The sequence below is a fragment of the Podarcis cretensis genome (genome assembly GCF_951804945.1).
Source record: "Podarcis cretensis genome assembly, chromosome: 7".
Lineage (NCBI taxonomy): Eukaryota > Metazoa > Chordata > Lepidosauria > Squamata > Lacertidae > Podarcis > Podarcis cretensis.
The window spans coordinates 86,965,576-86,977,988 of NC_137176.1; the positions used below are offsets into that span (position 1 = coordinate 86,965,576).

The 12,413-nt window shown below is 44.5% G+C and overlaps 1 protein-coding gene and 1 long non-coding RNA gene across 2 annotated transcripts in view; one reads left to right on the forward strand and one right to left on the reverse strand.

Annotated features, from left to right (window-relative positions):
* LOC307220607 overlaps positions 1-12,413 on the forward strand; it is a 511,018-nt gene that overhangs the window by 215,936 nt on the left and 282,669 nt on the right. The window lies entirely within an intron of this gene.
* Positions 2,359-12,413, reverse strand: part of KCNK9 (potassium two pore domain channel subfamily K member 9) — an 89,405-nt gene continuing 79,350 nt past the window's right edge. Inside the window, exon 2 of the mRNA XM_079984395.1 lies at positions 2,359-3,940. Within this exon, the coding sequence (XP_079840521.1) occupies positions 3,102-3,940 (839 nt within the window). The 3' untranslated portion in view covers positions 2,359-3,101. The remainder of the gene's footprint in view (positions 3,941-12,413) is intronic.

The following is a 12,413-nucleotide window of genomic DNA, read 5'->3' on the forward strand; positions in this document are numbered from 1 at the left end:
TGACCTAAACCCCCCATCTTAATTGCTGTTTTAACTGTTGTGCTGTTTCAAAGGGCTTGTTTATTGCACATTTTAATTGTGGGATGTGTATTTGAATGTTTTGATGGGGCATTGTTTTATTGCTTGTCTCCATTCTGTGCGTTTATATTCTGTAAGTGGTTTTATATCTGTAAGCCACTTACAAGCCACTTTGGCAAGTAAGTTGTATATAAATAAATTAATAATGTTTAGCCTCAATAATAACAACTCTTTCAAGGAAGAGCAACACAGTTAAAAGTTAAGGAAGAAGTAAGGAGTCGAAATGAGGTGGAGGGAAGTCACATGAGAAGAATAATTATTATATTTTTGGTTTATGTTTGTGTATAAGAAAATACATGTTGAAAAACGAATGGAATATGTATATGAATAACCAACTTAAAAACTCAAGAAAAAATTATTGTTTTTTCAAAAAAGAGAATATACAAGCAATTGCTTTAAATTCGGAAGTAAGTTCACCAGAATAAAGAACTTTTCCTGCCTAGAAAATAACAACAACAACAACAACTCTTGCATGTGCTTACAGGTCCTCAGCCACCAAGCTGTTTTGTAAGATGTGTGGTGGTGAAGTAATTTGGGGGTGTGGGTGGGGAGTGACAACAGAACACAGGTTACCTCTAACCTCCTCAGCTGTGTCTCCCTTCCCATCAAACAAAATTCCCTCGTGCCTGGCAAATAGGCTTAAAAATCAGCTTCCGCTGACACCAATGGAGGCTGTTTTTTTAAAGCATAATTGAACTCTAACTGCCTGCAGGCTACATGTCAAGGTCCCTGTGGCCAACAGATCCTCGGCCCTGATATTGTACAATGGAGATAGTTTCCCCATTCTCAAAAATAAACATGTCATCATAAGTGTATTGTTTATTTCACTTCACCCCTCGTTCTGCAATTTTACAATTTCCCCTTACACTGAGCCAGAGGGTACAAGAAATGGAAGGGATGAATACTAGGCCTTCAAATCTCTATATTTACCAAGTGAGAAAGATGAACCAATATAGAAAACTCCAGACCCTGAAGCCTTGTGAAAGCCTTTTGCTGAGGCCATTGCAACCCTCAGAAAATCACAGCATCATATTAGCCTTCTGCTTGCCTTGCTTCATTATGGCATGTCTCATCCCTGCTTTGCAGCTTGCTCTGTCAAAAACATTTTAACCATGCCCTGAGCAAACTAAATCCCTCCCTCCCTCGCTCTGGTGCTGATATGTAATGCGATAGGATAAACTGGATTGTTACATAATGGTTCAAACACAGGCACAAAACACAGAATGGCCATTGGGCTGATGAAAAGCACAGTTGCGTTGGGAGCAACTGAATGATCCCTTTGCAGACCCAATGCAGACATACAGCAGAATTGCCATCTCACAAAAATGAGGCTGATTGGCTGGAAGGAAGCCAAGCCAGAACAGGGACTCTTGCAGAGACAGCAACAGGCAAGCTTCTTCATGTCATGGGGTACTTAGCGCTCAAATAAGCTTTTCCATTCTAAATGAGCCCATTTCTCTGGATAACCCTAGTTGTTGTCAACTGTTTTGGAATTTCTGGACTGCAAGTACGCCTCACCATTAAGCCAGTGCTTCCTAGATCTTGTATTCCTTGAACAAAATGGTTCGAAGAGCTGCTCTCAAGTCGCTAAAGCAACTCAATTCCGGTGCAATCATTCAAAGGGTCAAAGCAGAGCAAGTATTGACACCTGCAGTTGCCTCAATTGAACACATTCGCTCAGTAAAAGATTGTCGGGGTTTAAACGTTCCCAGAAGGTCAAAGCATGAGACACTCTCTCTTGAATCCTTCCTGAGGCCAACCAAGGCTTTCCGTTATTTACAAATCAAAAGCATTTAGAGACTATCTTTTATTATAATAATAATTTAAAACAAGGAATGCCCTGTTTTTTTATATAAGAAAAGGGGGGGATACACCCACCTCTGTACACCATCCTTGTTCAAACATTCCCAAAAATATAATTCCTATGCATGCATCTGATTCTGCACACGTACACGCATTCAGGCTCTCTCACTCACACACACAAGCACATGATAACATAAAATTTAATTTTATACAAAACTGTATAAATAAGAAATAATAAAATAGATACTCTTCAGTTGATCCCCCCCTCAGAAAAGAAAAAACCCTCTGTGTTGTGGCATATAGTTGGAACAATAACAAAGAATTAAAAGAAACTGATTTTAAAACCATATTATTTGCTTTAGAGTATTAATCCTATCTTTTCAAGGGTTTTGTTTTGCTCTTGTATTGTCTTAATGCATACCAGTTCTACAAAATGCATGCTGTAGATTTTTTAAAAAATATATTGGGGGGGGGGGGTTGTAAGGATTTGATCCGGCAAGCAAAAGCAGTCCTTCTTTCCTGCCTTGAACCTTTCTGGAAAAAAAAATCTAATAAAATCTAGCATTAAAAAAAAAAATTAAAAATCACCATGATACACTTGGTATATTGACCGTTTATGGTGCATGCTTGACTCAGCAAACGGAACAAAAGAGAATAGCAGCTTTTTCCCGTTCCTGCAGCCCCTGCCATGTTTTGGAAGCCAAAAAGCAGGCCAGAATACAAGTTCTTCAAAGGAAGAATCGAAAGAAAACAAAACCAATACCTGATGCTTTGATATATACTTTGTTAGTCACATGGCACTGGTAGTGGAATTGTGCGTGTGCACCTATACCCTAACCCAGACACTCCACACACAGGCACACTCGTGCTCTCTCACTCACTCACACACACGCACACAGAGTGACCTGCTTGTGAAGGAAAAGAGTTCATTAGGTCAAAAAGTGTCCCAGGGCACATTGAAAGCTCCCAGCTAATATGTGCAACTTTGGAATTTAGATACCCACTTCCCATCACCTCGAATCTTCAGACTACCGAGGGGCGGGGACATAAATGTAAGGCATACTTTGCTCCAGAGCTGAGTCTCAGAGGAAGGATGTCTATTCCTTTGCTTGATTTCCTTGATTAATCTTAGCCTCGCTCTGACTTACACGAGGAATTCCTTTAAAAAAAAAAAACCAATCTTAGGAATAAAAGATCAAAAACCCCAAGGACAAAGGACTTCAGATGGACTTCCGCCGTCTCATCAGCCTGTGGCTGTCTGTGAAGCTGTTCAAGCCAGGAGAGATGGAGCTTACAGGGGATGGGAAAAGGCTGTTTTTTAATGTGCTTGGCGAGATCTCCTCTATCTTGTAGGAGATAGAGTGAAAGTACTGGAGGTTCAACTTGGAGCTGAAGGAGTTTTGGTGGGACACAACCCGGCTGGTGTATTCGTGGGACCTGTAGCACATGCAGGAGCAATCCGACTGGAGGTCCGTCACCTCGGCCTTGTACCTTGGCCGCCCATGCTGGGAATCTTCTTGGATGTGGATGATCATGCTGTTACGGTTCCCTGCCTGGGTGGCACGTTCCTCAGCCTCCCGCCTCTCTTCCTCGATGTTCATGAACAACCTGAGAACAACCAGATTGAGGAATGCCCCAATGACTGTCAACCCTACTAGGATGTACATAAAGCTAAAGGCCACGTAGAGCGGCTTCCTCTGGAGGGCTCCTTTCGTCTGAAGGGCCACGTAGTCTCCAAACCCTATTGTAGTCAATGTTATAAAGCAGTAGTAGAAGGCCTGGAAAAAGCTCCACTCCTCGCAGTGGGAGAAGGCCGCTGCTCCTATGCAGAGGGTCCCTATGCACGAAAAGAATCCGACGGCCACCATGTTCTCCATGGAGACATCAGTGCTCCTCATCCTGCAGCACCTTTTCATCCGCTGCAAGAGGTACTTGACAAAGGTGTTCATGCGTTCGCCAAGGCTCTGGAACATGACCAGGGTCAACGGGATGCCCAGGGCAGCGTAGCACATGCAGAAAGCCTTCCCAGCATTTGTTCCTGGGGCAGCATGCCCATAACCTGGAGAAGCAAAAGACAAAAACAGGTGAGTGACCAGGGAGGGAGGGAAGGAGGGGTGGCTGCTCCTAGGTGGAGCTACCCATCACAGGTGGACTTTGATCTTTCACATTTCAGTAGCACGCTGTGCAAGCCCCCAAATCAGCTCAAATACTCCACTTCTCGCCTTCTGTTCTGTTCGATTCACTACGTCATAGTTGCAATGCCCTGCTGTCCCCCGCTAGGCTCAACACCCAGCACAGTGGAACAAGTCGCCCTGCCCTAAATCTTCCTCTGTACCCATTCCAAATGCCCTGCACATGTCTACTGTAAAGGAGAAATAGAGCTGTGTGTCATCACTGAAAGCCTCATGGTGCCCAAAAACACTCCCCAAGCATCACCCACTGAAGACAACCATCCAAGTAGAACTGGAACAACTGCAAAACAGTTCTGCTCACCCCCAACTGGGACAGCTGCTCCAGAATTGTACCATTGTTGACGACATTGAAAGCCACTGAGAGGTCAAGGATGATTAACAGGGACACATTGCCCCTGTCTCTCTTCTGACAGAGGTCATCATATAAGGCGACCATGACCGTTTCTGTGCCAAAGCCAGGCCGAAACCCCGATTGAAATGGATCTAGAAGATCAGTCTCCTCCAAGAGCACCTGGATCTGGTCAATGGCCACCCACTCAAGTACCTTACCCCCAAAAGGGAGGTTGGCAGCTGACCAGTAATTACTTAGGTTCTCAGGATCTATGGATGGTTTCTTGAGAAGTGGTCTTATCACTGCCTCCTTCAAACAGGCAAGAACCACCTGCCTGATATTGCTGTATCATAGCAATATGATATTGCTATATCACAGCAATAGTAGTGAAAAGTGATCTGTTAACTAGTGGTAGCAACAGCAGCCACAGCAATAAATACATGCCAAGATCTCCTCCTCCTCCATTTGCAGGATCTGGATGCAAATTGTGTGCTGCTAATTTCGCTTCCCTTTTTCAGGCAATATGGGACCCACACTGCTATTCAAAACTGGAATGGAAGAAGCTTCATGAGCATTCTTCATCGTCATTCCATGGTAATGGAAATTCACCTTCCTTCGTGGGGCAATCTCTCCTTTTGACAACAGCATAAAGCTGGGGGTGGAGGGGGGGTGAATTATGCCAAACCCTCATGACTCAGACATTTCTTGTGCAGGCTGCAGCCTGAGATGGCAGATAACGACAGAGGAATAATTGCATCTGAAACTTAAATAATTGCATCTGAAACTTAAAACAGACGTATTAGGAGGGGGGAGGGTATGGTCATGACTGAGGTAACACACAAACTGCTTTTCCTCCAGGGAAATGGTGGCAAAGAGTGACGTAGATCTTAGGAATAACTCCAGTAATTCTTTCGGCATGCTGAATTTTCCTTGACGCAGTTGTACTAGACACTTAAAGGCCATTGTATGTAGACTGTGTATCTGAAGTGTCTAAGCTGCTCTTGACTCAGATTGCCCCATCATCTTCAGTCATGGTAGCAGACAAGCCCTTTCAGTAGCAGCTAATACTGTCATGGTCGGAGGTAGGAATGAACATGTCAGTTTGGGTTTCTTTCTGTTTCTCCTTTTCCCAGTCTTCAGTTAATCTCATTTCTGCATTGATTTGCAGTTTATGCATTGTATTGGGTCAAATGGTTTGCAACAATTATTGCATTAGGCAAAGCAGCATTTTATTAAAAAATAAATGTGTATATTGGAGAAAATTCACACTAAAATGCTGGTGAATTTTCACGACTTAAAAAAATCCACGTAGTAATGCAGAAAGGTGGAAAAATAAAAGTAAGGCTGGGAAAATTAGAAACTGGAAGAAACCAAAATTGACAGATTAGGCCTAAGTAAACACATTAGTAAATATGGCAAACAGTGCATCCAATTCTCTAAATTAGAGTTCGGCGTATTATATACACACCCAGAAAATGACTCTACTCCCCATTAACTTCTCTTTCCATGAGTGGAAATAACGAAGGCTGTCATCAAATCTTCTCTAAAACTGACTTTGCAAGTAGGGGATCTGTTACTGCTGAATAGCTACTATCATTGATGTTTATTTCATATTGTTTACAGACCACTTTTCTATGCATCTGCACCCAAAGCAGCGTACAGTTAAAATCAGTAAAAACAACAAAGGTCAATCAACAAAATGAACACAGAAAAAGACTGCTGCAGAACAAAAATGTGAGGCAAATTTTGAAAGAAGGGCCCCACAAGATATACCTGGAGGAGTGTTCCAGAACTGCAGCAACAGCATCCAAAAATAAGCTCAAATCTGTTATACAGCATTGTAGACTACTTGGTAAAATCCTCATGGCATTTGCCGCTTATTAAGTGGGAGCTTTCTTGACTGTCACAAAAGTTGGTGGAGCCTCAAGACTACAAACTCCATGGTACAGTGTTACTATGACCAAAATATTGTTATGAGTTTGGGGGTGGCAGACTCCCCTAATTTCCTGGACCTAGTAAGTGTTAGAATTTAATCAAGGATTGGAGTGTTAAAATATAAACCAGGTAAGCTTCCTCATAAAAGGTGAGCCATTAAGAAAACAAAGGAGAGGGGGCTCTGTGCCAGATGGCAAATGGGTGACACCTCTCCTCAATTTGAAGTTAGTTAGAAGACAAAGCCAGAGTTTGAGGCAGATGTTTAGAGTTGGCTGTGATGTGAACTAGAGGGGGGAAAGGTTGTAGGTTGGTAAAGGCAGCAAGCTAGGAAGAAGGTCGGAGTATGATTGATTTCTGCTTGAATACAAGGCTGCACCTATGGGAGAAACAAGATCCTTGTGGGGGGTTAATGCTGTGAACCCCTCCATCACAGGCTCAGGTTGTATATATGTGCACATAAACAATATTATCCTAAAGAGACCATAGTCTCTGCTGTGCCTCATTTGCAAAAGGAAACATGAACCCCTGGAATCTCACACCACTCAGAGTTTGGGGTGGCATGCAGCAATATGCATCCACAGAAATATATGATACCTGTGAATGTTAACAATAAATAAGCTAATTTTGAGCATATGCAACCACAAAAGGAGCAGCTGAAAGCCAAAAAGAGCAGATCGATTTCCTGCAGCCAAAATGTTGCCTGGCTGCCTCTAGCCTTATTGCTATGCACTGGACCACACCAGCAGATGTGAATAAAGTTTAAAATAAGTGTAAAAGGAATCGTGCTCCTGCCCTAGCCGAGACTACAATCGCCTCCCAGAGATTAACAGCACGAGCCACAGGCCTCTTCTTCTCTCATCAGCTCTATCAGTTCAGGCGCCTGTCTTCCCTTTTTTAATTCTGAAGGGTGGAAGGCCAGGCTGCAGCACGGCACAGCATGACTCAGAAGAAGGATGGCTGCTTCAGCTTGAAAAGTTACCCCCGGCACAGGTTTGTCTGCAAGTAAATCAAGTTGACTTAGCTAAATGCCTGTCAGCAAATCAAGCAGATGGCAGTGAAGAGGCAGAGTTGAAAGGGTCACCCAAGAAAGAGAAGGGGGAGATGGTCACAGAGTCAGCAAATTCCTGTCCCAGTGGAGAGGTGAGCGCTGGCTTCTCCTTGCAATCACATAGGAGGGAAATGGTATAAGGGACGTGACTTTCTTTCCACATTATGATTCACCCTGACATCATAAGGTCTCAATTCTCAATCCAGGACATGCATGTGCACTCCAAATACTTGAGAGAGCTATGGCCATCCCAGCTCATTCCAAAAAAAGCTTTGATATAAATGCTACAATTAAGAAAATACAGTGGACGCTCGGGTTACGAACGTAGAATCATAGAATCATAGAATCATAGAGTTGGAAGAGACCACAAGGGCCATCGTGTCCAACCCCCTGCCAAGCAGGAAACACCATCAGAGCACTCCTGACATATGGTTGTCAAGCCTCTGCTTAAAGACCTCCAAAGAAGGAGACTCCACCACACTCCTTGGCAGCAAATTCCACTGTCGAACAGCTCTTACTGTCAGGAAGTTCTTCCTAATGTTTAGGTGGAATCTTCTTTCTTGTCGTTTGGAACCATTGCTCCATGTCCGCTTCTCTGGAGCAGCAGAAAACAACCTTTCTCCCTCCTCTATGTGACATCCTTTTATATATTTGAACATGGCTATCATATCACCCCTTAACCTCCTCTTCTCCAGGCTAAACATGCCCAGCTCCCTTAGCCATTCCTCATAAGGCATCGTTTCCAGGCCTTTGACCATTTTGGTTGCCCTCCTCTGGACACGTTCCAGTTTGTCAGTGTCCTTCTTGAACTGTGGTGCCCAGAACTGGACACAGTACTCCAGGTGAGGTCTGACCAGAGCAGAATACAGTGGCACTGTGATCCGTGCGGGATGCATGATCGCAACCCAGTATTTCCGGGTTTTGGTGGTCCGCAACCCGAAAAAACACAACCTGAAGCAGCTGTAACCCGAGGTATGACTGTAGTGGAGAAGAATTAGAACAGCAATCTTTTGCACTGCTCCCTTGGAGTAAGCTGCACTGGGTGCAGTGGGCTTTCCAAGTTAACATGCATAGTGGGCCACAAGAATGCAGTTTGGGACATATCTACTCAGAAGTAAGTCCTATTGAGTTAAATGAGTCTCACCCTCATTGTTTGTGCAGGATTGTAGCCCATGTCAAAGTGTGCTTAGGAAGAAGGTAAGTGTCCGCTTTATATTAAGTTATTCTATCTAGATCAGTATCATCTACACTGACTGGGAGGGTTTCAGACAGGACACATGATGATGGACTCAAGGGCATCCTGATCAAATTTGCAGATGACACCAAACTGGGAGGGGTGGCTAACACCCCAGAGGACAGGATCACACTTCAAAACGACCTTGACAGATTAGAGAACTGGGCCAAAACAAACAAGATGAATTTTAACAGGGAGAAATGTAAAGTATTGCACTTGGGCAAAAAAAAAATGAGAGGCACAAATACAAGATGGGTGACACCTGGCTTGAGAGCAGTACATGTGAAAAGGATCTAGGACGCTGCAGGTAAAAAAGCCAATGCAATTCTGGGCTGCATCAATAGGAGTATAGCATCTAGATCAAGGGAAGTAATAGTGCCACTGTATTCTGCTCTGGTCAGACCTCACCTGGCGTACTGTGTCCAGTTCTGGGCACCACAGTTCAAGAAGGACACTGACAAACTGGAACGTGTCCAGAGGAGGGCAACCAAAATGGTCAAAGGCCTGGAAACGATGCCTTATGAGGAACGGCTAAGGGAGCTGGGCATGTTTAGCCTGGAGAAGAGGAGGTTAAGGGGTGATTTGATAGCCATGTTCAAATATATAAAAGGATGTCACATAGAGGAGGGAGAAAGGTTGTTTTCTGCTGCTCCAGAGAAGCAGACACGGAGCAATGGTTCCAAACTACAAGAAAGAAGATTCCACCTAAACATTAGGAAGAACTTCCTGACAGTAATTGCTGTTCGACAGTGGAATTTGCTGCCGAGGAGTGTGGTGGAGTCTCCTTCTTTGGAGGTCTTTAAGCAGAGGCTTGACAACCATATGTCAGGAGTACTCTGATGGTGTTTCCTCCTTGGCAGGGGGTTGGACTCGATGGCCCTTGTGGTCTCTTCCAACTCTATGATCCTATGATTCTATGATTCTATGACATTTCCAGTCCTCCTTGAAGATCACAGAATTGTAGATCTGGAAGGACCCCGAGGGTCATCTAGTCCAACCCCCTGCAATGTGGGGATCTCAACTGCTGGGGATTGAACCTGGGACCTTCTGCACTCAAAGCAGATGCTCTGCCGCTTGAACTGAAGGAAATCAAGAGATCTCAAAAGGATAAATCTACAGGTGATTCCACATCAGCCTGCAGTGGGAGGGAGATTAAATATTTGAATGCTCGCCAATATATATTGCACATGCAAGACCATCAGGGAGTAAGCACAGGAAATAATGCATGATTGAATGTGCATCAGATCTCATACTTCCACCAGCACCACCTGCAGTCTGAAGAGTTTCAGCCAGCTTTCAGTCATCTGGTGAAGTTGTCCGCTTGCCTGCATCCTCCCTGCTGAATTTGCTGAATCTGGGCTTATGTTTTAGAGGGGAAAGGGTTCAGAACTCGGCGGGCTCTGCTACACAGTTATCACATCACATCCAGCCTTATTACACATGCTGAGGGGATGGAATCTGTGTGTCCTCGCGGCACTCCTCTGTCCCCATTTGCCTCTGCCAACCCTCCTCAGAAACTGTCCAGAGTATTATATCACAAGACATATAATGCCTTGAACAAGGCTGCAGCCTGAAAAGGCAAACTGGCAAGCAGAGATGACCGAAGGAAATAACTCTTCTCTAGTTTAAACCAATCATGCCTCCTTGGATTACACACACACACACTGCTCACTTCACTCTCCAACCCCTCCCCTTGCAGCTTACAGAAACCCCTTCCTCTTATGACAGCTAAGTCCAGTCGCGAACGATTCTGGGGTTGCGGCGCTCATCTCGCTTTACTGGCCAAGGGAGCCGCATTTGTCCGCAGACAGTTTTTCCAGGTCATGTGACCAGCATGACTAAGCCACTTCTGGCAAAACCAGAGCAGCGCACGGAAACGCCGTTTACCTTCCCGCTGGAGCGGTGCCTATTTATCTACTTGCACTTTGACGTGCTTTCAAACTGCTAGGTTGGCAGGAGCGGGGACCGAGCAACAGGGGCTCACCCCGTCGCAGGGATTCGAACCGCCAACCTTCTGATCGGCAAGCCCTAGGCTCAGTGGTTTAGACCACAGCACCACCCGCATCCCCCTTCCTCTTATAGATTGTCCCAAATGTGCACACACCCCTCCACCTACAGATCACCGAAACCTGAGCCCAGGAAACCTGAAGAGGAACAGGCAGGACAGCAGGCTGTTCCATCACCCTGCTGCAGTTTTCGTGGCTGCCTGCTGGTGGCCACACAAAGTGCAGCGTGATGACATCCTTGCAGTTTTACTATATAGCCCCAGCTGCAACAAAACATGTCTCCCCCATACCTCTACAGCCACAGCTTTTGGGGGTGAAGTAAAAACCTTCCAACTGTTTTGACTTCACACCCAAAGGCACACTCCTCTGTTGACTCTCAAGACAAGACGGATGCCAACCTAATCCAGCTTTCACATCAAGCATTTTACTAAGTAAAAAAATTCCTTCCAGCAGCACCTTAGAGACCAACTAAGTTTGTTATTGGTGTGAGCTTTCATGTCCATGCACACTTTTTCAGATACACTGAAACAGAAGTCACCAGACCCTTATATATAGTGAGAGGGTCGGGAGGGGTATTACTCAGAAGGGTGGTGGGAATGGGTGATTGGCTGATAGGTGTGGTAAATCTGTTGACGACTGTTAACGACTGCAATTGGTCTTACAGGAAAAAGCAAGGGGTGAGATGGCTAAAAATAGCTTTATCATGTATAATGAAATAAGAATCCAATGTCTCTATTCAGACCAGGTCTCTCCATGGTTTTAAGTTTGGTAATAAGTTGCAATTCAGCAACTTCTCTTTCCAGTCTATTTCTGAAATTATTTTGTCATATGACAGCTACTTTGAGATCTTGTATAGAATGTCCTGGGAGATTGAAGTGTTCTCCTAATGGTTTCTCTGTCTTGTGATTCCTAACATTTTACTAAGAAACCTCTTTGGAGCCACAAATTCCCCTACATATTGCAAAGGATTTGGGGCCACCATTTAGAGTGCACATTCAGTTTGCACAAATGAGACCAGCAACAAAATGCTGCAGTGTGGAGTGTTCCTGTTCAGGTTTCCAGCCTGTGATCCATGCTTTTTTCCCATTCCATTTTGCCTCTCCACAGAGCATGCCCAGTTCTCAAAGGGCTGGGTTTTTGGCTGGTTGAGAGGGCCCCCTTTGTGTTTTTTCCCCAAAGCTGTTTTGTGCATCTGCAACCCTTTAAGTTCCCCCGAGACCTCTGACGCTCCTCTCATGCACCATTTGTGCTGTTTTGCCAATGTAAGGATTGTTGACGGAAGATTGAAACACTACTATCCTTCGAAATCCATACTTGAATGAACTTTGAGGTGCTGTTCTCCAACCAAGTAATTTGCAGGCTTTGAGCATGCATCAAAGCATCGGTGAGAATGATTTTTGAAAATGCACTGTATTGGGAGAAATTGCTTGCAAACCTGTGTAGTAGTCAATGTTGCAATGTTGCATGCAATAATGTTTCTGTTATCCTAAAATACTGGTGCACTTTCATTGGGACCTTTAATTCGCAAATGGATGTAGAAATGTGGAGAAGTTAAGATTGGGAAAATGAGAAATGAAGAGAAACTGATTAGATAGATCTGCCTACCCCTACACATCCTGAATCTAGTGTACTGTTGGCATGGCAGGCAAACATCAATCATGTTGTTCTGCCCATTGCTCATGTTCACCTTGAGGAGCCCCTGAGGAGCCCTCAAGGATCCCCCAAGATTCCCTGGAGCACAGTTTGAAAGCCTGATGTTATATATGAACTGAAATGCCGGGAGTGA